Consider the following 25,796-nt stretch of genomic DNA (forward strand, 5'->3'; position numbering starts at 1 on the left):
TAATTAAACTATATTATTTTCTACAAAAACAAAACAAAATGGCTAAATATCCTCTTCTCTGTAAGACATTCCTGGTCCACACTCCTTTTAAAAAGTAATATTCTGCTTCTGTGCTGCTTCATGTACTTTTTATTGCTCCTGCTGACTCATTCTATGCTCCACTGGAATTTATGTCTCCTTTTCTTATTGGTAAAACTAGGAGTTCCTTGAGGGCCAGCCCATATTTTATTTCTTTGCTCTGTATCTCCCATTCTTAGCATATCAAATAGAAGAACACTTGAGGAAAATTGTGCCCGCTGGGAAGAAAGTGAGATGAAAAGCCAGAGTTGGCATCAATGGTATTTCAAAAAAAAAAAAAAACAAAAAAACAAAAAAAAAAAAACTGAAGGAGGCAAGCAGAACACAAATAATAATATTTTGGTAGGACGCCTGCAGAAAAAGCTGCCAAGAACAGCTGTGGTCAGACTGGACTCAATACAACGCCCGGGACTACAATGGCCCACAACTGCTAACCAGGAACTGTGATTTGTTTAGTTTGGATTCTGACTTTGAGCTTAAGATAAATCTTAATGTGATCATATATTTATGTTCTTTTGCAATCAGGAAATAAGTTAAATTAAGAGAGGCCAGGTTACCTATGTGATGGTCATTTCTCTCCTAAAGTGTAATTTTGAAGAAAAGCAGGCTAGAAAAAGGTCAGTTAAATGATTAGTTATATATAAAGGATAAAACATAATGATAATATTATAATATATATGGAGAAAAATGTAATTCAGGGATGGAAAGGAAAACTTGAGGCCTCTTTTTTTTTTTTTTTTTTTTTTTTTTTTTTTTTTTTTTTTTGAGACCGAGTCTCGCTCTGTCGCCCTGGCTGGAGTGCAGTGGCCAGATCTCAGCTCACTGCAAGCTCCGCCTCCCGGGTTTACGCCATTCTCCTGCCTCAGCCTCCCGAGTAGCTGGGACTACAGGCGCCCGCCACCACGCCCGGCTAGTTTTTTGTATTTTTTTTTTTTAGTAGAGACGGGGTTTCAACGTGTTAGCCAGGATGGTCTCGATCTCCTGACCTCGTGATCCGCCCGTCTCGGCCTCCCAAAGTGCTGGGATTACAGGCTTGAGCCACCGCGCCCGGCCCAACTTGAGGCCTCTTAATCCATAGGCAACACTGACATTTTGGTTGTAGTAAAGGAATTATAATGTAATATCCTACAGATAAACTCCTTCTATGAAAATATGTGTGGATTCACTGAACTGGGAGGCAACTGACAAATACCAAATGTAAGGCATCAGCCACTGCATTTATGGGCTACCAGTACTCATACAACCTACTATGGGCCTACATTATAGAATGTAATGGAAAATCAGCCACAAAATGAACACTTTTTGTTCTGTTGATTGAAACAAAGCAAGCTATTTGTAAATGACAGAGACATCTGTGAAATGCTAATAAATGCTGAATGGTCTACCTTACCAGCCCTGTTAGACATTTCCTCATTTCTAAGCAAATCATATTTTAGCATTTAGTGGCAATAGTTTTTCAATATGTTCAAGACTGAGGTTCCTTTTTAATATCAAAATTATTCCTCATATCATCTTTTAATTGGAAAAAGACATGGACAAAAGCCACTTTGAACCTGTAATTAAGCGGATATGTTTTATTTCATTATAAAATCAGTCATATAGATTTTAAAAACATATACACTTAAACATATTATTTATTCACTTTCCAGGCAATGTTTGATCCTTTCTTCCTTTTTTTTTTTCCCACAGTGGGTTATTAGATTTCTTGGATAATTTTTGGAGGGTTTATATGGCTATAAGCTCTGGCTATAACACATTGATCACAAAGAAAAACTGTGTAAAAATGTATCATGCTTATATGGTTTGTCTTGCAACAATTATGGAAAACCATGCAGCAATTTTAACTAGAAAACTGACTTTATTTCTACTTTTTAAAAATTTTGCAACTAAATATTTTTGCTTCTGTGATATGTAAGTTCCCTAGGAATAAGAGGAGAAGTGCATGTTCTTTGGGTGTCCACTTCAGATTTAGACCTTTCATCTCAGAATTTTCCTTTTGTTTCCAAGTCTTGCTCTTATTAAGAATATGTACCCCCAACCTGAGTAGCAAGTTTAACTTAATTAACTAGATGAATGGCTGCTCTAATACATTTGAAAGAGCTCTTTAAACTTTTTATACTTGGAATTTCAAGTTTAGAAATCTTAAAGATAAAAAGTCCTCTGACTTAGGTGGTTATATATTTAATTCATTATCTTTGTCAGACTGACTACTAGGGAAATGTACCAGGTTAAAACTTCCTTACATTAGCATATTTGTCAGTGGATAAATGCCAGGATATCAGACAAGAATTTGAGCCTCTAACTCTTCTCCTTTTCATAGTGTCTTCCATTTTGTGTGAGTGTGTGTGTGTGTAGAACTTTATACTTGAGTTTTTAAAAGACGTGTTCTCTCTAGAGATTTCTGCCACTTTCTTGACTTTGCCAGCCGCTGTGAGGTACAATAGGGGATGAAAAAATTCATAGGTGGCCCCCAACAAACTAACCCCTGAGAAGCACTGTTTGTTCCTTAGCCTCACCACGAATAAAATACTTTCTGGTAGCAAAAAGAGTCAATATGACTCCATAGTTGTAGTTTTCGGATTGTATGAATTAGAATCAAAAGGAGTTTAGGTTGGAAGATAAATATCCTGTAATTTTTAAATGTTACAAGTCAGTAAATGAAAAATTAGGACACAGAAGAAGAGATTTTCCTATATTAAATCCCTCACTCTATCATCTTCTAGGAACAATTGTAGGTAACTGTATTTACCTAAGAAATTTAGCTTTACTTTACCTTTGGTTGCTCTTTTTCTCTATTTTACTTTAGTTCTCCTATAATAAGATACTCACAACACTGGGACCCTCATGTACCTTCTTTTAGAGACAAAGGCACTCACACTAACTAATTCATGACTGACAGTTTTATGACTTTAAAATGCTATCAACTATTTAACCATCCCTGAAGAAAGAATAGGAAGGGTATGTCTAAATGAAAAGAAGTGTATACCTAGCATGTTACTGAATGTTTGAACAGCTTTCCAAACTCATACCACATAATTAAAACATTCATAAGGATAATCTAGCATAATGTTGGTATATACTACTTTCTCCAACCTCTAGTATATTACTGAGTCATCCTTTCAGACCAACTCAAAATATTTTCACCTAATATAGTCTTCATATTTCACCTTAGAGCATTTCTCATCCCCATGAAGGCTATTATTTCTAGCGCTCTATAATCCTTCCACATATATGATTTGCTCTGTGTGGGCTCTGGACAAGAGGAAGAGGTCAATGGATAGCAAGTATTTCCTAATGCTGGCTACATAGTTCTATGAAATGGGGTAAAATGTGTAAATGTTCAATTTGTTTAGCTCTTGGTTCATACGATCTTTCTGTTGCATTGCTCCTCAACAGCAAGGCTGCCCAACTTTATGAAATGCATAGAGCCCAATTAAATGACGGTACTATTTGGGTAGTCTGTATTAGTAAATTGATGACAATGACAGCTATGTGAATAACATAACATGCTTCACAGAGAAGAACCAAAACTGTTTGTAGCTAACACGTCAAATACAGTGTCTAAGGGAGAACACTGGAATTCAGCAGGGAAGTGACAGGGACCCTCTGAAGCACAGAAACTTGAGATGGCAGCACAGAGAGGGAAGCAAAGCAGTCAGCCAGTATTGGCTCAAAGCCAGGATGGACTTCTCACTGCAGGAAAAATGTGAGTGAGAGATCCTCAATAAACCATATTCCCATCACAGATACCTGCAATCCTAGCTACAGAGGAGCCTCTTGCTTCTCACAGGCCCTAGCCAAGTACAGGGAGCTGCATGTAGTTCACATTACTACATTGTTCTAGAAAGGAAATTCATGCTTGATCCTACCCACTCCTCAGGACTCAAACTGCTGTAGCATGACACCATTTTTAAAAGCAGAGCCAACATTCAGACTACAACCTGCCCTGGGGCCCAATAACCGCTGCATGTTGACATCCTTGGGGTCCTGCCAACATCTCTCCACATCCACTCAGAGTGCTACAGCATTGTGACATCAGCTGGACCCAGTGCTTCAGTTGCATCTCCAGCACCCAAGCCCATGCAGTGCCCTATACCCCTAGGAACAATTGGTCAAGCACATTATGTGGGCCACGCACAGGACATAGGGAGCTGAAGAATGGGCTAACAGAGTCTGAAAGCCACATGTCTGGGACTACCATTGCTATGACCATCTCCTCCAGTTGCGGGACCACCACACACCTACATATACATATCATCCAGGGATAGGAAACACGGCCCTTCTACGTCACTACAACCACTGCTAGTGCCTGCATGCACCAACCAGGGATCCAAGGACCAGCCTGCTCAGCCCATCATTGCCACAGCCAGTGTCCGCACATGTGCCACCTAGGGGCCTGAGGATTGTCCTGCCTGGCACCACAGTCTCCAGCAAAGCCTCACCACAGCCTCCACAAACAACTGCTGCCTAAGTCACTGAGGAACGTAGACATTACTGATATTGACTACAGCCAAGGAAATCATATGGACACTATGCTACAATGCCCACCCAAAACCAAAACCAAAGTACCCTACCCAACTTACACTATAGATGCATCTACAGGAAAAATTCTTTCCTTGTGAAAGTTTCTATTATGCCAAATGTGCAGCTATCATGTAATGATACAGAAACATGAAAAAGCACGGAAACATGACACTTCCAAATGAAAACCACAATTCTCCAGCAAAAGACCTCACAGAAAACGAAACCCATGAAGTGTCTGAAAATTCAAAATAATGGTCTTAAAGAAACTCAGTGAGATACAAGAGAACACAGATAGATAATTAAAAAACTAGAAAATAATTCATGATCTGAATGGGATATTCAAGAGAATTAGATATAAAAAGGAACCAAACTGATCCTTGAACTGAAGAATTCAAAAAATAAAATGAGAAATACAATTGAGAGCTTCAAAAACAGGCTAGCTCAAGCAGAAGTAAGAATTTCTAAACTTGAAGACAGGTCTTTTGAAATAACCCAGTCAGACCAAAAAAATATATATAAAACAAAAAACCCAACAAATTTAAAGAATGAAAAAATGTGAGAACGCATCAAATGACCAAATATTGGAAGAGATATTAGACATCCAAACACAGGAAGCTCAAACAATCCAACATATATTTAATTCAAAAAGATTCTCTCCAAGAGACATTATAGTCAAACCATCAAAAATCAAATATAGAGAATTTTTTAAAACAGTAACAGAAAAGCATCAATTCATTATTTGCACAGCAGATTATTAGATTTCTTGGATAATCTCTCTCACATTAACAGCAGATTTCTGAGCAACAATCTACAGGTCAGGAGAGAAGGGGATAATATATTCAAAGTGTTTTTTAAAAAAAGTTAGTTAAAAATAACTCAGCAAAGCTATCCTTCAAAAGGAAAGATAAATAAATTATTTGCCAGAGAAGTGAACCTGAGTGAATTAATTGCCATTAGTGTGGTCCTACGGGAAATGCTTAAGGAAGTCTAACATCTGGAAGCAAAAAATGATGTCCACCATCATAAAAATACATAAAACTATAAAATGTACTGGTAGAGCAGATACACAAATGATAAAGAAACAAACAAGAAACAAATGTTATCATTACAGAAAAATCACCAAAAACCAAATATGTACAATAAGAAAGTAAGAAAGGAACCAAGTATACACAAAGCAATCAAAAACTAATTTACGGAATGATAGGAGTAAGTCCTCACCTATAAATAACAACCTTAAATGTAAATAGTTTAAATTTTTCAGTTAAAAAATATAGACTGGATGAATGCATAAAAACACAAAACCCAATTATATGTTGCCCACAAGAAACTCACTTCATCTGTAAAGATACACAAAGAATAACAGTGAAGGGATGAAAGCTGGGCATGATGGCTCATGCCTGCAATCCCAGTGACTCAGGAGGCTGAATGAAGCAGGTGGATCACTTGAGCCCAGGAATTCAAGACCAGCCTGGGCAACACAGTGAGACCCAATCTGTTAAAAAAACAAAAACAATGAAACCACAAAAATTAGCCAGATATGGTGGTGTGTGCCTGTAGTGTCAGATTCTCAGGAGGCTGATAGAAGAATGACTTGAGCCCAGGAAATCGATGCTGCAATGAGCTGTGATTGCACTAGTGCACTTCCGCCTGGGTGACAGAGTGAGACTCTGTCTCAGAAAAAAAAAAAAAAAAAAAAAAAAGTGAAGGGATGAAAAAAAGATATTCCACATAAACAGAAAACAAAAGCATGCTGAAATAGCTACAATTACGTCAGACAAAATAGATTTTAAGTTAAAAAATGAAAAGAGACAGAAAACATTATATATAATAATTAAGGGATTGATTCAGCAAGAGGATATAACAATTCTTTTTTTTTTTTTTTTTTGAGATGGAGTCTTGCTCTGTCACCCAAGCTGGCGTGCAGTGGCATGATCTTGGCTCAACGCAAGCTCCGCCTCCTGAGTTCAAGCCATTCTCCTGCCTCAACTTCCCAAGTAGCTGGGACTACAAGCACCCGCCACCACATCCAGATAATTTTTTGTATTTTTAGTAGAGATGGGGTTTCACCGTGTTAGAATGGTCTTGGTCTCCTGACCTCGTGATCTGCCTGCCTCAGCCTCCCAAAGTGCTGGGATTACAGGCATGAGCCACCACACCCAACCGAGGATATAACAATTCTAAGTATATATAGCAACTAACACTGGAATATTCAGCTATATAAAGTAAATATTATTAAAGAGAGACACAAAAGCAATAATAGGACTTCACCACCACATTTCAGCATTGGAGAGATGATTTAGACAAAAAGTCAACAAGAAACATAGAACTTAACTTCACCATAGACCAAATGACTTTAACAGACATTTACAGATCATTAAATCCAATGGCTGAAGAATACACTTTCTTTTCATCAGCACATGGAACATTCTCCAGGATAGACCATATTTTGGGCCATGAAACAAATCTTAACAAATAGAAAAATATCCAAGTCATGTAAAGTATCTTCTCAGTCCACAATGAAATAAAACTAGAAATCAACAACAAGAAGAACTTTAGAAAGTGTAAAAATACATGAACATTAAATAACATGCTCCTAACCATTTATTAGGTCAGTGAAGAAATAAAGATGGAAGTTTAAAAAATTTTATTGAAATGAATGAAAATGTAAACACATCAACACACACAAATCAGTACATGTGTTACAACTCATCAACAAAATAAAGGCCAAAACCATGTTATTATCTTAATAGATGCAGAAAAAGCATTTGATAAAATCTTACAATCCTTCATGATTAAAAACTGTCAAGAAATTAGATATAGAAAGAACATGGATCAACACAGTAAAGGCCATATATGATAAACCCACAGCTAACATCATACTGAATGGGGAAAAGCTGAAAGTCTTTACTCTAAAAACTGGAACAAGACAAGGATGCCCACTTTCACCACTCTTACTTAACATAGTTCTAGAAGTCTTGATCATAGCAATTGGGCAAGAGAAATAAATAAAGGGCATCCCAATTGGAAGAGTAAGTTAAATTGTCCTTTGCAGATGACATGATTTTATATGTAGAAAAACCTGAAGAGTCCACCAAAAAGATGTTAGAACTGATAAATAAATTAACAGTAAAGTTGCAGGATACATAATCAACATACAGATATCAGTAGTGTTTCTATATTTTGATAATGAACTAGTTGAAAAATAAATAAATAAATTTAAAACAACTACAAACAAAAAACAAAAAACAAACAAACAAAAAAACCCTGTGAATAAATCTAACACATTGTAAGAAAGATCTTACAATGAACATTACAAACCTTAGACAGGCATAGTGGTGTGATGAAAAGATATTGAAGAAATGTCTGATGAAAGACATCGGAGAGGACATAAAAAATAGTAAGACATTCATGCTCACGGATTGGAAGAATTCATATTGTTAAAACGACCATACTACTCAAAGCAATCTACAAATCTATGCAATCTCTATCAAAACACCAATGACATTCTTCACAGTAAAAAAACAACTCTAAACGTCTTATGGAACTACAAAAGACCCGGAATAGCCAAAGCAATTCTGAGCAAAAAGAACAAAGCTGGAGGCATCACACTAGGTGACTTCGAAATCCACTACAAAGCTGTAGTAATCAAAATAGTGTGGTACTGGCATCAAAACAGATGCATAGACCACTGGAACAGAAGACCCAAATAGAAATCCATGCAATTGGCCGGGCGCGGTGGCTCAAGCCTGTAATCCCAGCACTTTGGGAGGCCGAGACGGGCGGATCACGGGGTCAGGAGATCGAGACCATCCTGGCTAACACGGTGAAACCCCGTCTCTACTAAAAAATACAGAAAACTAGCCGGGCGAGGTGGCGGGCGCCTGTAGTCCCAGCTACTCAGGAGGCTGAGGCAGGAGAATGGCGTAAACCCGGGAGGCGGAGCTTGCAGTGAGCTGAGATCCGGCCACTGCACTCCAGCCTGGGCGACAGAGCGAAACTCCGTCTCAAAAAAAAAAAAAAAAAAAAAAAAAAAAAAAAAAAAAAAAAAAAAAAGAAATCCATGCAATTACAGCCAACCTGTTTTCAACAAAGGTGCCAAGAACATAGAATAGGGGAAGGATAGTCTTTTCAATAAGTGGTTTGGTGAGAACGGAATATTCATATGCAGAAAAAGTAAACCAAACCCCTATCTCTCACTGTATACAAAAATCAATTCCAAATGAACTAAAGACTTAAACATAAGACTCAAAACTATGAAACTCCTAGAAGAAAACACAGGGGAAATTCTTCAGCTCACTGGACTAAGGAAAGAGTTCATGGGTAAGAATTCAAAAGCTTAGGCAACAGAAGCAAAAATAAATACATGGGACTAGATCGGGATAAAAAGCTTGTGCACAACAAAGGAAACAATCAACAGAGTGAAGAAGATATTTTCAAACTATTCATCTGACAAGAGACTAATATCCAGAATATATGAGGAATTCAAACAACTCAACAACAAAAAACCAATCCAATTAAAAATGGGCAGAGGATCTGAATAGATATTTTTCAAAAGAAGACATATAAATAGCCAACAAGTATTATAAAAAAATGCTCAACATCACTAATCATCAGAGAAATGCAAATCAAAACCACAATCAGACATCATGTCACTCCAACTAGAATGGCTCTCATCAAAAAGACAAAAAAACAACAAGTGCTGCAAAAAATGTGGAGAAAAGGTGACATGAATACACTGTTGGTAAGAACGTAAATTAGTGCAACCATTATGGAAGACAGTATGGAGGTATCTTTAAAAAAACTACACATATAGCTACCACATGATCCAGCAATCCCACTAATGGATATTTATCTAAAAGAAAGGAAATCAGTATATTGAAGAGATACCAACTTTACTGCAGCACTATTCACAATAGCCAATATATAGAATCAACCTAATTGTCCATCAACAGAGGAATGGATAAAGAAAATGTGGTATGTATACACAATGGAATACTTTTCACTCATGAAATAATAAAATCCTGTCATTTATGGCCACATGAATGAGCCTGGAGAACATTATGTTAAATAAAATAAGTCAGGCACAGGAAGACAAACACCACTCATGTTCTCATTTATATGTGAGAGCTAAAAAAAAATTGGGCTAATAAAAGTAGAGAGTAGAACTGTGATTATTAGAGGCTGGGAATTGTAGGGGAAGGGGGAGGATAGGAAGACGTTGATGAATAGATAAAAAGTTATAGCTAGGTGAGAGGAATAAATTCTAGTGTTCTGTGGAACTGTAGGGTGAAAATGGCTAACAATAATTTAGTGTATATTTTCAGAAAGCTAAGAGAGAGGATTTTGAATGTTCACAACACAAAGAAATGATCATTTCTAGTTCATTACTGAAGTATAGACACACTACTGATATTTGTATGTTGACTTAGGTGGTTATAACTGATACTTTTCCCGAAATGTTAGTAAAATTAATGCAGGTCATATAGTACTCTTTTGCACTCTGTTTTACACACACATAGTTTATTATTCCGAAATTCTAAGGTAATCAATTTTGTTACTATAGATATAATACAATTTTGAAAATTAGAGAATTAATTGACTACCAAGAATAGCAACAAAAATAATGTTTCAAAGAACACCTTGTATATAGCAGAAAGCATTTAGTACTTTGGCAAGCATCTTGTGATTTTGTAAATATCACCTAGACAATGTAAAGATAACTTTTATACAAAAAAAGATAAAAGCAAGAGCAAATGTGTTAAATTATAAATGTTTTTACTTTTTGGGCACTATAAATAAAGCTACACAATAAAGACTTTAAGTAAATTACAAAGATTTTATTTAATACTTGGAAAATTAAACTACACCCATGGAGAATTCTGCATATGTTAAAATCAAGCTAGATTAAGAATTATACATCATTAAGTAGAAACTTTGAAGCTTCTACAGACAGGCATTATATTAAGAGTTCAAACACTGAACTGAGACTGGTCTGGGTTTGAATCTAGCTTCACAACTTTACTAACAGTAGGATCCTTTGAAAAGTTATTGAACGTCTTGACATTCCAGTTTCATCATCTGTAACATTAAGATTAAAAATAGAACCTATTTCATAGAATTGCAGTGAGAACTAAAATATGTTAATTTATGTAAAGTGTAAGAGTAAGCATCATTTTTATAGCTCACATTTTTTTTTTCATCACTGGAAAGGGAACCCACCCTTATCATGAGGTTGAAATGAAAAGTAAACTAGAAACTAAGAGGTGATATCTGGTACAGTAGCAATCGGTTTTATAATTTTTATTCTTTTATTTTTTAATTTGACAGACAACATTGTATGTATTTATCAAGTATAACATAATGTTTCAAAGTATATACATATATATGTATATACTTTCACGATATATGTGTGTATATATATACATATACACACATATAGTGAAATGGTTAAATCTAGCTAATTAACAATTGTGTTGCCTCACATAGTCATCATCTTTGGTGTTCTCATTTATCCCCCACTTGCTTGCTGTCTACATGCCTGAGCCAAGCACATATCTCCATTTGGCAATACTTCCCCTTGCTTACTACACTTTTTCTTTTCCTAATCCCATATTCTGAGCATGTACATATACATTTTCAATCTAGTCAACTGCATTATCTCGTCCTTCCCTCCTCCCTCCCTCACTCTTCGACTTTTAAGCATCAGGTTACTATCCATTTCTTCCAGCAAATTGTCCTTGAGAAATATTACAGAAAATTTTCCAGAAATACCAATGCCAATATTTATTTATCTGCCTTGGTCTTTACTCAAAATTCACGCTTTATTGATGTTCTGATAGTGCCTAGAGTTCAGAAGAATGAGTCCAACAGACTTCAAGCAAACATTTGTTGTGACTATTTCCCATAAATCGTATCTTGGAGTGCGCTCATAAAAGCTCCCACATGTTTCCATTAAGGTAGTCTTCAACAGAGTTCTGCAAAGGGTTGATGCTAAATTGATATTTTTAAAGCCTGATGCGGTCCATCAAGGGGGCGGCAGCTGCCAAATGACTCCCATCTCCGCAGCTCTGAAGCACTTCCTGTCAGGAAGCAGGCCTGGCTGAGAGGTGCCACAATGCTCAATCTTACCCCTTCAGTCACGACAGTGCCAGCAATTCTTCTTCCTTTCTCCTTTTACTCAAAGGAAATGAAAATACCACTCAAATAAATAAATACAAATGAAGACGGAGGTGGTTCAGTTTCAGAAAAACCCAACAGGCCAAAGTTCTGACTATTGGCCATGGCATCAGAAGACAAAGATGCACGATGCCAGTACAAAAAGTTTTATGCACAAAAGAATTAGTAAGCAAAAACAGGGTATTCTGTTTGAACCCAGCCTGTCTAATATTTGTAGAGCTTCTCTCATTTAAAATGGAGTCTATGTGCTGTTTTATTAATTAGCAGTACACTTTACTATATTTTCCGAGTTGGATGCAAAATATTATGTTTTCAGAAATTTGGAAAGAGATGCTAGATTAAGAAAGATTGATGATGCTGTTTTCAACACTCATTGTGGGAAACAATATAATATAACGATATTAAAGCACAGGACCCAGAGTCAGATTAACATAGAATCAAATGCTAGCATGATTACTTACTGGCTTTGTGAAAAGGTAGCTACTTAAAATCTTTCCAAGCTTCAGATGCCTCATAGGTTGCACTAAGTAAGTAAGGTAATGCACATAAAATATCAGTGCAATCCCTCCCATTGAATGTTTAATGAAAGTTCGATAAATGCCAATTATTACTGCTGTGATTATTATTCTCAACTCGTGATATTTTAGGACTAATGCCAGCAAGAATAGAAGAATAAATACTGGGAACTCTTACTTCCATAACGGCTGTGATTCATCCTTCTTATCATACACCTGGCTGCTTCTCATAGTTACATGATCTGCCTGCATCTAAAGATATTAATGCTTGCATCTCTCATCTCGATCTTTTCCAGGCTTCTCTCCCACTCTTCCAAAAGCATAACTGTCACATGCCTCTTTTGTCTGGAGACCTACTCCCTGTTTAGTTAGAATTTCTGAATAACTATTAATAAAATATATGATGTCCCTCCTTGAAAATATCAATATCATCGTCATCATTGTCATCATAGTTAACATTTTCTGGGTGCTTAGGAAATGTCAAGTAAAATTTAAAGCATTTTGCCTGTATTCACTCATTTTAGCTTATAAGGCAGATAGGGTACTTTTTTTTTTTTAAATCAGTATTTATAGATAAGAAAACCAAAGGTGGGGGATATTACATTACTTGCCTCTAACTAGAACGTCTTTTATGAGAATTTAGGTAATCTGACTCCAGACACTACATTTTTTTTTTTTTTTTGAGACGGAGTCTTGCTCTGTCACCCAAGCTGGAGTGCAGTGGCGTGATCTCGGCTCACTGCAAGCTCTGTCTCCCAGGTTCACGCCATTCTCCTGCCTCAGCCTCCTGAGTAGCTGGGACTACAGGCACCCGCCACCGTGCCCAGCTAATTTTTTTTTTTTTTTTTTTTTTTTTTTTTTTTTTTGTATTTTTAGTAGAGATGGGGTTTCACTGTGTTAGCCAGGATGGTCTCCATCTCCTGATCTCGTGATCTGCCCGCCTCGGCCTCCCGTAGTGCTGGGATTACAGGCATGAGCCACCGTACCCGGCCAGACACTACATTTTTAACTACTAGACTGCTATCTGTATGGGGATTTTAATAGTCATCTTAAAGGTACCATCCCAAAGGGATCACATTAATGGTGGGAATTTCAGTCATATGGTAGAAGATATTTTAAGACAGGTAAAGCCTTTTAAAATATACTGTCTGTATGCCTGCATATTCTGTTGACAAGTGGGGTTAAGCTCACCACAATTAGCACATACATGAGACAAATGTAGATATTAACCTTTATAAATAACATTTCGTGATACCAGATGACTATCTGTTTTTTAAAATGTTCCAGGTAAATCATTCCTTCCTGCTCTTAATTCTTTTGTTACTTTCTTTTAAAAAATATTCCTCTGTGTTCATGAAATGTTCCAAAGTTAACATTTACTTATGGCAGCGAAAGGCAGCTTTGAAGATAGTTGTGAAAAATCATTAAGTACATAAATATATTTTTCATTGCCAGTAGAAAAACATACACATACAACTCCCTTTTCCAACCATCATTTCCGATTTTTACTAAGATCTAGTTTTTAAACTGTCTTTTCCACAGTTCTAATGTACAATACTTTGAGTGCATTATCTGTGTGTGTGTATATATAGTATTATATACTATATATAGTATATAATACTATATATAGATAAATAATAGTATATATATGTTTAATAGGATATTTTATTATATCTTGTAGATCCCACAAAAATGAAAATCTTGAATTATTTTATTGGATTTTGTTTGGGGGCTGGCTTAATTAAACAGATATATAGATAGATAGATACTATTATATATCTATATATAATATAGATATTATATATTATATACATACTATTATTTACCTATATATAGGTAAACATTTAACTGTATATAGGTAAATAATAGTACGCAAGCATAAACTTTGAAAACACAAAGATGTCCTCAAATATAAGACTATAAATAACTCAAGCAAAAGGGACTATTGGAGGCATACTATATTTGGAGGGAAGAGGGATTACTAGAATCTGATGCAACTTATAATACTTTGAAGACCAATCTATTCTCACATTTTGTGAAAGAAGAAGCAGGTTAAATGATTTAACCAAAGTCAGAGTAAATTGTAACAGAACTAAACCTAGAGAGAATATTCTGGCTCCTTGGCTGTGGCTTTTTCAATTACAAGAAATAGAATGAGTTTCCAGTGAAGTTCATTCTCACAAGTTCAACTGATGCACTAGGGAAAGAAACATCAGAGCAAACCTATATATTTTTCTTCATAATAGTTCCCAAACACAAGACAACTACTTTACTGATGGTCAACTAAAGAAATAATATTCTGTTTTAATACCTCAGGGGAAAAATGTTCTGTGGAACATATAACTGTATATACAGTGTGACAGTGTATAGTGTATTTATAGCACAGAAGCAATTTCCATGGGTGATTTTTCTAAATGTCACTGTGGGGACTGGAGCTGAACACCTGGGGAAGATATGGGTCCCTATTTTTAAGACTTGGTAATAAATACGTATGAAAGGATCTCAAGAAAATATGTGACAGTGTCACTTAGCTATCACTGTGAACAAGATGAATGCTCTGAATGGATTTGTTAAAATTTAGTTCTAATTGATGGCCAAGTTTGGCCTGGAAGTTTCTAATGTTGTGCTAAAATGTTCTTCTGCCCTTTCCTAATAGGAATACAAAATAAGACAGATACACAAAAGAAAAACAGTATACTATAAAATAGTTGCAAATTGTGATATGTTCTATGAAGGAAAAAAGGGGGGGAGTTGCTGAAAGAGAAAATAATGGCGCAAAGGAGTGGTAAGGTGATCTTTGGACTTTCATCCCAATTGAAAGGTGTATATATATATAATAGGGTATTTAAAACATATTTAAAAACTATAAACTATTTCATGCTTCTAGAAAATAACATGTGCTTAATACCCATATTTGTGGATGTTAATATTTTGCTATATTTATTTCAGATTGGTCTTCTTAAAATACAAAAAAAAGTAAGAGAGTATAGCTAAGGCACTCCCATCCATTCGACTCTTCATCTCTAGAGGTTGTAAGCCTCACATTTTTGTGTATTATCCCTTCCTATGTTATATTTTTACTTCCATAAAAAAATGGTGCTGCTCTCTGTGTGTGTTTTAATTATGTAAGTACTATCATACTGTAGAGTTTTACAATTTGTATATTTCACTTAACTGCATATACATGTACATCTGGCTGTTCAATTCAACTTATTTTCCAATTTGTCATAATATGAACCAACCGCACCTTATGCAATCCTACTCAAATGGACAATTATTCCGGTTTTCACTTTTCACTACTGGGTTTCCTCAGTAATTTAATCACCTGACACTCATGCCAGTGTTAGGAGAGTTCCTCCTTTAGCACATGCTTGTCAATACATGGTATTTTCAGACGCTTAAAATTTTGCTAATCTGATGATATGACATACATGAAATGATGTCTTCTTTCAATTTTAATTTCCCTGGTTCCTAATAGAGTTACATAGCTGTTCATAATTGTGTTAGCCTTTGTTTTTGGTGTATTATCTGCTCAGGCTCTATGTCTTTTTTTTTTTTTTTTTCCTGCATTGGCTCTTCCTTATTTTTGCAGTTCTTTTACATTCAAATACTAATTCCTTGTCATTTAACGATTTACAAATATCTCTTTTTAGTCTGTAGCTTGTCTTTTCACTTTCTTGGTGGGGTATTTGGTTATATATTCAGTTTTATTTTAACGTACCCAAATACATAGTATTTTTTACAGTTAATGCTACAGTATGTTACTCTGACATACATATATTTTCCTATATTTTTTTCTGTACATTTTATAATTTTAAAAAATATTTAGATCTTTATTTAGTTCATTGGGAATAAAATTTCAAGCAGAATTTTAGGGTAAGGAAATTTGTCATATTCAAAGAACTGAGTAAAGATCAGTGTGGCTGGAGTTTGGAGATGGAGAGAAGGCAGGAGAGTGAAGGATCAAGCATAGGAAGGAAGTACAGGATTGTGGAAGCCACAGTAATGAGTTCAATTGAAAGTGATTGATGAATTGAAAATGACTGAAAGATGCCAGCATAGAGAAGGGGCTGAGGCTTGAACAAGAGAGGAAGCAGAGAGGGCATCTGGAAGGCTCCTGCAGCAGTCCAGGAGAAAGAGGACGGTGATATGGTTCAAAACAAATGGAGATAAGTGGACAGATTTCAGATATATTTATATAAGACATGACTGTGGGAGAAAAAGCAAATACATAAGAAGACAGAAATAATTTTTTAAAATCTCAGTAGGCTGAAATAAAGAGCTAAATCGAATGTTACTATTTTTAAGGCTAAATGTGAGGTCCTGATCCTGAATTTAAAACAAATCAAACAAGAACTAAATGAACTGCATTTATATGATGTTAGTGATCTGACTTAGTAATGCACTTTTTTCCTAGCCGATTCAAAGGATGGTGAAGGTAAAAACAACTCAGACTCCCTCAAGTGTGTTATACAGCTCCTGCATAAATAACTGCACAGCATCCAATTAAACAGTGATGTTTCTGCCTGGGAAAGCTATATATAAGCAAATGAAACCAGAAAGGTACATGTTAAGAATGCATAATTATAGTGAGACCCTATTTAAAACACAGTTCATCATTACATGTATTCAGATATGATAAGTAATAAATCAGGATCCCAATATATCACAATGACACTCATCAAAATTATAAATTATAGTTAGCTTATAAGTTGGTATTTATTTACACTAATGTTTGTGCCATTATGAAGTCTTCCAATAAATGCATCTCTCTCTTTTTTTTTTTTTACTTTATAAGGTTTAGTTGTACTAAAGAAGACAAGTCTTTACAAAGCTAAATGTTATTAAACATTTAACAGTAATTGAACCAGCACCAGGTAGCAAGAAGTATATACAGTTAAGTTCTATAAATCTCGAGAAAAGATAAGATGTGTGCATAAATAACTCCAGTGTAAAATAGAATACAGTAAGTGTTGGAGAAATGCTAAAATACTGTTAGATTGTGAGTTTCTGCAGAAACTGGATCATGTCTCGTTTACTTTCATATTTCCACCTCCTAATACTAGTGCAGTGAATGGCAAGTATCAAATACCTAATAAATGTCCATTCATTCATCCATTGATATAAATACTTATTATATACTGATCAGATGATAGGTACACATTCCTGTCTTTAATAAGCTTACATTAATTCCTTCGAAACTCATTTTGAGAGCCCTGCCTATCAGGGTAAAGACATGTGGGTAATAACAAATATGAATGAAGCGTGCAAGACGATGAGAAAGCAAGCTCTGCTATACATGAAATAGGAGGTGAGGGAAAAGTGACTGGAGGAGACATGAACATTGTGTGCTTTGAGATGGTGATAAAATCTACCTGGTGGGATGCTTGTGTGGCATTATCAAGTAGCTGAGTTTGAAAACACAGTTTTGTCATTTTCTCCAAAACTTTTTTTAAAGTTTTCAAGTGTTTTGAATAAAAAATGGATATGGAGTGAAGAACATGGCAGGAAAGTGGTAAAGAGTCCTGGCCTTTAAATAAAATAAAATACTGAAATAATAGAGCAATTGGTGCTGCATGGAAAGGTATATAAAGAGAAGCAGTGAGTGCTACATTGGGGAAAACAAGAGATGAGGTTAAAAAAAAAGTGGGTGAGGAGAGAAAGGAAGTGGAAGGAAAAGAGGTTATGATCTGAGTTTGTAATACTGGAATTGAGTATTTCAGAAGGAGAATTGGTGTGGTTTGCAAAAGTCTTGTGAGTGAGGTTGCAGACATTAGGTGCTAAATGAGTGGTGGTAAAAGACATGAATGGAACAGAAGTAAGGAATCCAAGTCAGAGTGCTCAAGGAAACACGAGGCTGATTGGTTCTACGAGCCATCACACAGCTACTGGCATCACTCAGTTTGGTGGAAAATACTAGGATGGAAAGAAGGGAAACCACTGCCAAAGTCTGTGAATGTTGGTGAAATATCAGGAAATTCTGAGGAAACGGCGAAGAGATGTGTCAAATGAGAGACTTGGTAAAGTTTTTATGGAGAAAGAAATATTTGATATGAACCTTGTAGCAGGTATAGAACTTAAATAATCAGAAATTGGGACAAAAAAAGAGACATTTCAGTTTGAAGGATGGTCTCAGTAAGACCAGAGGAAGTAGCAGTGGTTAATTATTTCTGATTTATCATTACTGGAGTCCACAATCTTGCAGACAGATGATCTGGTAACAATTCTATTGTATCAGTCAACAGGCCTTATTGCATATCCAAGTGAGTATTTTCCAAAGGACCACTAGCTCATAAATATCTTCCTCCACTCATAACTTACTTAACTCCTTTATCTCCAAAACACCTAATGATTCAACTGGTCCATGTCTGAACATGACTATTTATGATCTGCATGTTTCTATATATGATCTGCAGCTGGTCCCAGATGGTGTCCCCCAGGCCAAAGCTAATTAGTTCTTTCCCAGGCGTAAGTGGGTGTGAAGAGTCTGGGAACCTCTTAACTTAATAGTAGATTTTCAGAGTCACCTTTATCTATGCTGCTTCCTTTTCTGCTTGGCCTTGACTCTAACTAATGATGCTATTTTGGATCCTGTTTCTTAGAAGCATATTATTTACAGACTAGAAAGGATCTTTTGAGCGTCATGATGTCCTACCTTCTGCTTAAGCAAAGACTTCTCCTACAACTCTTGTGTTGAGCTTGGTCTGAACACTCCTCCATTGTTTACAAAAGCATTGAGTCAGGGGTAGATTGAGATATGTGTCTTTGCTAAAGTTAGTTCTCAAAGTAATACTACAATGCTGGGTAGACATAATTTATCACTGTATCTCCAAGTTGTATTTACTGTTTGGAATATGTCACTTTGACAGGTTTGAAAGGTCCTAGCTTGGAGCCTGTAACATAAGATACCATGTTTGTTGAAATTAAATCTAAATCTTCAATGCATTTTAACTGCTTGGAAAAGAGAACAGACATGTTCCAGTCATACTTTATAAAGTTTAATGTCAAATCTGTTTTCTATTGATTCTTTATGTCTAATCCCATTATGAAATGTGGAGCCAGTAGTAGGGAAATTACACTGGAAAAAGACTGACTTGGGTGTACATGATGGCATATTTATGCCTTGTGTATTCAGAGAGAGAAGGGAGGGAGGGAGACAAGGAAAGAAGGAAGGAAGGAAGGAAGGAAGGAAGGAAGGAAGGAAGGAAGGAAGGAAGGAAGGAAGGAAGGAAGGAAAGAAGGAAGGAAGGAGATTGTATCTTAGCTCTTGGGTAAAGTATAAGTACATTTATGAATGTTAATTTCTACTTTTATAAAAGGGCATGATAATTGGCTTCTAATCATACAACACTTTTTGGCTATTAAATGAACTCAAGAATGTGAAAGTGTTTCATAAATTAAAACCATCTTAATTCTATTGTAGGACATCCACTGCTTGCATTCATGTGCAATTTAGAATGTATATCCTTTTACTTCTCGATATTTTCACTTCTTAAATACTATACATTTATTTGTAGAAACACTCTGTTTCAAGAGACATAATGTGTTCCTTTTGGGACTATGGCTTATCACATAGCTTCTCATTACTTATGTGAAGTGCCAGGAGCCTTGAGAGGGCAGAAAAAAATTCTAGTTTCTCTGCAGCTCTCCTCTTGACAGTGCTCAAGTACAAGCTGATTGGCTATAGAGCCATAGGGATTTGATGAAACAAAGCGTTTCACAGCAATACAGACTCTGCTGTTTCTATCTCAAGGGAAGTACAAGATATGACCTTGGTTGATGACTGGTAAGTATGCTTGTTGCCTAGCAAAATTCAGAAGCCCAAGGAAAAAGCCATAATGACCTTATTGATTTATATTTTGAAGCTTTTATTACCATAATGTGGTGTGCTACAAATTGGATATTTCAACAGAAAGCTTACAATAGCATGGAATTTTCTACTACCATAGCTGTTGACACATATCAATCTTATCAATTTCTGTATTTATAATGACAACAAAATGATATGTTACACAATATGTTAGTGCTTATGAAACATGGGGTACATGAGATAGATTAGCCCAAGATGAGTGAGATTTAAATAAGGGCAACCACATTTTAAAGAATCCCAATGTGAAATTAAATTATTTATTAATGCTACACAAATTTGATAGTCTTCAAAAATCCTTCTTTACTATAAAAGTAATCATTTTTAAGTAAAAAAATTTAAAGAAATAGGATTTATCAATAATAACATTTCTGAAAGTTTATAACCATTGATTCACATCCAACAAAACCACTGCAGAGAAGCCCATACCTTAATCTAGACAACATAATAAATAAAAAATGTCCTAAAAATTTATATATCAATTTTTGGACTAGCAAATAATCTGAAATACATTTCTAGAAACAAAAAACTCTTTCAGCTACTCCTCTCACACTGGCTGAAAATGCTTAGATCACAGGATGGGCACGGTGGCTTACGCCTGTAATCCTGACACTTTGGGAGGCTGAGGCAGAGGGATTGTTAGAGCCCAGTAGTTTGAGACCAGTCTGGGCAACATGATGAAACCCCATCTCTACAAAAAATTATAAAAATTGGTCCGGTGCAGTGGTGTGCACCTGTGGTCTCAGCTACCTGGGTGACAGTGAGACACTGTCTCAAAACAAACAAACAAACAAACAAAATATAATCTTTTCTTTACTCTTTCTTTCTTTTCTTTTTTCCTCTTTCTTTCTTTTCCTTCCTTCCTTTCTTTTTTCTTTTTTTCCTCTTTCTTTCCCTCCCTCCCTTTCCTTCCTCCCTCCCTCTCTCCCTCCTTTCCTTCCTTCCTTCCTTCCTTCCTTCCTTCCTTCCTTCCTTCCTTCCTTCCTTCCTTCCTTCCTTCCTTCCTTCCTTCCTTCCTTCCTTCCTTCCTTCCTTCCTTCCTTCTTTCCTTCCTTCCTGCCTTCCTCCCTTCCCCCCCCTTTCTTTCTTTTGGTTTTGGTTTTGGTTTGTTTTGAGACAGGATCTTGCTCTGTCACCCAGGCTTCAGTGTAGTGGTGCAATCATGGCTCACTGCAGCCTCAACCTCCTGGGCTCAAGTGATTCTCCCAAGTAGCTGGGACCACAGGCATGCACCACCATGCACCACCATGCTATTTTTCTTTTTAATTTTTTTAGAGATGGAGATTTGAGACCCAGGCTGGTCTCAAATGCCTGAGCTCAAGCAATCCTTCTGCCTCACGCTCCCAAATTGCTGGGATTATAGTCATGAGCCACTATGCCCAACCTCTCAGATCTTTTCTACAACAAATATTCCAGGTAGAAATTTTGTCTTTTGATGCCTTACTATTTTTTTCCCACTTTATGTCTCTCTTCATAATGTAAATATAGTGAAAAAAGCACTATTAAATGAAAAGGGCACTTTTTATTAAATCATTTCTTTAATTTTATTAAAAAGTATGAAAAATCTCTGCCAGATTATATTTAATACAAAGCTAAAACAGCATGTTAGTAAACTAACCATTGCCACGACCACTGATATTATGATGTGCTGAAACACTTCAATGACTTCTTAGACATCATAAAATAAGTCTACTTTCTTCAATGAAAAAAAAATCTCTGCTGAGCACAACTTATAAAAAAGTTTATATTTGCTGACTAATATATACCTTACCATTTCATAATATATACATCTTGCCATTTCAATCTGCTGTTTTGCAACCATAAACACAATGTGAACTACAGTTATAATTTTTAGCAGTTTAAGTTGGACACTTTGTTGTGAGAACACATATAAAATTAACAGAAATAAAAATTAATAAATACAAAAATTCATCCATAATTTTAATTCCTCAACAAATCAAAGAGCACCTTACCATTCTTTACCTTTGTGCATGCACAGACTTAGGCTTTGCCTGACGGTACAGATAAAATATTGTGTTCTGCTTTTCTTACTTATCATTATTTCACAAACATTGTACATATTGCCAAAAGGTCTTCATAACTATCATGAAAATAAATTAATTGAATGAGTTACCATAACTTAATGGATCACTTCCTCACTCTTAGGTTACCTTTCTCTCTCTCCTCCCCAATCCCTCTTTTTTGGGACTACTGTCAACCACAAATATTTTCATTTTTACAGTTTTCACCTTGTTTTTAATGTTTCTCTCTTCAGATCAATTCTCTGAAGTAGAGACTTATGAACGCTTTTATGGCTCTTATTTTTCCGAAGTGCTTTCTAAATATCACTACCATTAATAGCAATGTGTGTGCCTACAATTTGTACTGCAAGCTTCACCAGCACTTGGGTAGGTATTAGTATTTTTTATTGGAGAAATGAGTACTGATTTCAAGGGATGAAGTCTCTGTGATTTCATACTAATGAAATCTCATTAGCATTTTTTAATCTGCCTTTTTGTTACTGTTGTTGTTAAATGCTTTAAAATATTTGCTAATTGTATTTCCTACTACGTGGGTTTTCTTTGGAGATACGTGTCTTTGTGTTTATCTCAAGAAATTACATGTACTTTCGCTATACTCCATCCAGAAAATAATGCAAATATTTTTTCCAATATAAACTGTTTTACTTTGGGTTTTTTCAAAATAGCAGATAAGTTTAATACTTTTACATCATTAAATATATTAAGTATTTTTTAATGTGATTATTTCTTCTTCTCATATCAAAGTTCATATAGTGATTCTACTAAATGTCTGGCAAAATGCAACTTTCCTTATTATTAAAAAAATTATCCATGTAATCTATCTGGTATTTTGGCATATGTTGTGAGATGTGAGTCTAAATCACTTCTTTTTCAAATTTCCTAATACCACAACCATTTCTTAAATAGTCTTTCCCTTTCTCATTGTCTTATAATGTTATTTTCTTAGATGTAAAATTTTCATATATAATATGTTGGAATTTTCTATGCATTCCTAGATAGGGCACATTAGAAATGCCTGGGCACGTTGGCAGGTTGAACATTTTGTTTTGGTTTTAGTCTCATATTTATAAATTAATGTTGAAACCATTAATATCCAGACCTTTATATCCAGAAACATAATCCGCCTCTTCACTAATTTGGTCTTCCTTTATAACCATGAGAAATAACCTTTTAAAAATATGTCCAATATTATATAATAAAGGGGCAAAGTAAGACCATGCAGAAGGTAGAGGCTATGTAGTAGGACATGTATATATATCTAGGCTCAACTCCTATGTAATCTTGTGCCAGATGCTTACAAAAGCTTTTTTCATGTGTATTATCTCACTTGCTCTCTTTGATCTTTGCAATACCCTGTGAGATAATGATGTTATTATCACTACAGGTATTAAGACCAAAAACATAAACACATCTCTTCTTTTGAGTCAAAAGCACAAGCTCATTGCATACCATCATGATATATGTAAATGTAGTTGTAGACCACCTACATCACACAATAACTTTGTCCCTGAATACTTTATAAATTTTTCTGCTATAAAAATTGCAATCATCTTTTCATCATATTGTCTAATTAGTTGTGCTTGCTTAATGGAATTCTATTGATTTTACTATATTTATTTCATGCTCAACTGCTATTGAGTTCCTTATTACCTCTTTAAAATATGTTTAAATCATTCAGTTTTTTTGAGTTGCTACATTGCCAGTGTCAATTCTTTGTTATAGAATCATATATTAATAACATTAACTAATTGGAAAGTAAAAAACCAAGACCAGTTATCTGTCATGATATTAAGACATATTAAAATCTTCCTGTTTAAGAAATATACATTTTAGGCCGGGCGCGGTGGCTCAAGCCTGTAATCCCAGCACTTTGGGAGGCCGAGACGGGCGGATCACGAGGTCAGGAGATCGAGACCATCCTGGCTAACATGGTGAAACCCCGTCTCTACTAAAAAATACGAAAAAACTAGCCGGGCGAGGTGGCGGGCGCTTGTAGTCCCAGCTGCTTGGGAGGCTGAGGGAAGAGAATGGCGTAAACCCGGGAGGCGGAGCTTGCAATGAGCTGAGATCCGGCCACTGCACTCCAGCCTGGGTGACAGAGCGAGACTCTGTCTCAAAAAAAAAAAAAAAAAAAAAAAAAAAAAAGAAATATACATTTTAAAAAGATTATTTAACTATTGCTAGTCAGTTTCCTTTAGACTATAGATTACATTACCTTAAGAATTTTTCATATCAGTCCTTCAAACCTCCGTTTATCTTGTCTGACAGAAGGGCTGACATTACAATGTGGCAAAAAAATAATAATAATAATAATAAAAGAATCAAAAAGAAAGCATAGGCTGGGCGCGGTGGCTCACACCTGTAATCCCAGCACTTTGGGAGGCTGAGGTGGGTGGATCACCTGAGGTCAGGAGTTTGAGATCAGCCTGACCAATATGGCAAAACCCCGTCTATACTAAAAATACAAAAAATACAAAAAAATACAAAAAAATAAAATAAAATAATAAAATAATTAGCTGGGTGTGGTGATATGCACCTGCAGTCCCAGCTACTCTGGAGGCTGAGACAGAAGAATCACTTGAACTTGGGAGGAGGGGGTCAGAGTGAGCCGAGTTCACGCCACTGCACTCCAGCCTGGGCGACAGAGCGAGGCTCCATCTCAAAAATAAACTTAAAAATACAATAAATAAAGCATAGATTTTTTTTTTTCTTTTTGGGCTTTAAATACTCAAGAAGAGAGACTAGAGGAATTACTAGGAAAGAGCCATTAGACTACACACACTTGCACATTTGGGAGAGATTTGCTGCCTTCACATTTCTTCTTAATCCCTGGCTGCCTAAACTCCTTCTCATCATAATCTAGACGCTCCATTCCTTAATAATGCCTTTTAAAATGTTTTCTCCCAGAACATCATTTCAATTATTGAAAGGATACTTTTCTTGAAACTGGATTTATTTTTTGTCTTCCCCCATCTATTCCCAGAGTATTAGGTGTTTACTTGGAAAAGTATTATTAATGAAATGTGATCTTTAAATTCAATTAGTTAACGCAGTCAAATAATCCACTGCAAAAAGTATTCTAAATGAAGGAAGCTACTGAGTCACCTGAAAAATATTTCATTTTTGGGTAAATGTTTTTTGTATTTGGTTGACGGGAAATATAGCATTAAAGGTAAAAATAAAAATGACACAATTAGTTTTGCTGTAGAACCAGACAATTAACTTCAGTTCTCATTTCAGTACTCACGGGTAAAATGACTAGAAGTGGATGGATTGACACTGTCCCCACTGTCAGCACTTTCACTGCTGGAAACTTCATCATCCGATTCCCTCACAGAGGAGCAGGGTGAGGAGCCGTCAACTTCTTCAAACTTCCTCTTTAAAATTCCACTCATAGCTGCAGCACTGTCACATGTACCTGTAACAGGAATGAGAGCAACAGAGCATTGAAATATTTGACCGCTGAACGTGTAGCCAAGGTCTCCAGAGTCATTTTTATGTGGCTTTTTATACATGAGCTGAGCTATAGCTTTCCCTTGAAAGGATCTTTAGCAGATTTTTTTTCTATTTTCAAATTAACAAAAATAAGATTAA

General features: G+C 35.7%; 1 protein-coding gene across 1 annotated transcript in view; it reads right to left on the minus strand.

Annotated features, from left to right (window-relative positions):
- Positions 1–25,796, minus strand: part of CSRNP3 (cysteine and serine rich nuclear protein 3) — a 115,902-nt gene that overhangs the window by 67,288 nt on the left and 22,818 nt on the right. The window contains exon 2 of the mRNA XM_010365305.1: positions 25,450–25,620. Coding sequence (XP_010363607.1) covers positions 25,450–25,597 — 148 coding nt within the window. The 5' untranslated portion in view covers positions 25,598–25,620. The remainder of the gene's footprint in view (positions 1–25,449; positions 25,621–25,796) is intronic.

The sequence above is a fragment of the Rhinopithecus roxellana genome, chromosome 14 (genome assembly GCF_007565055.1).
Source record: "Rhinopithecus roxellana isolate Shanxi Qingling chromosome 14, ASM756505v1, whole genome shotgun sequence".
Lineage (NCBI taxonomy): Eukaryota > Metazoa > Chordata > Mammalia > Primates > Cercopithecidae > Rhinopithecus > Rhinopithecus roxellana.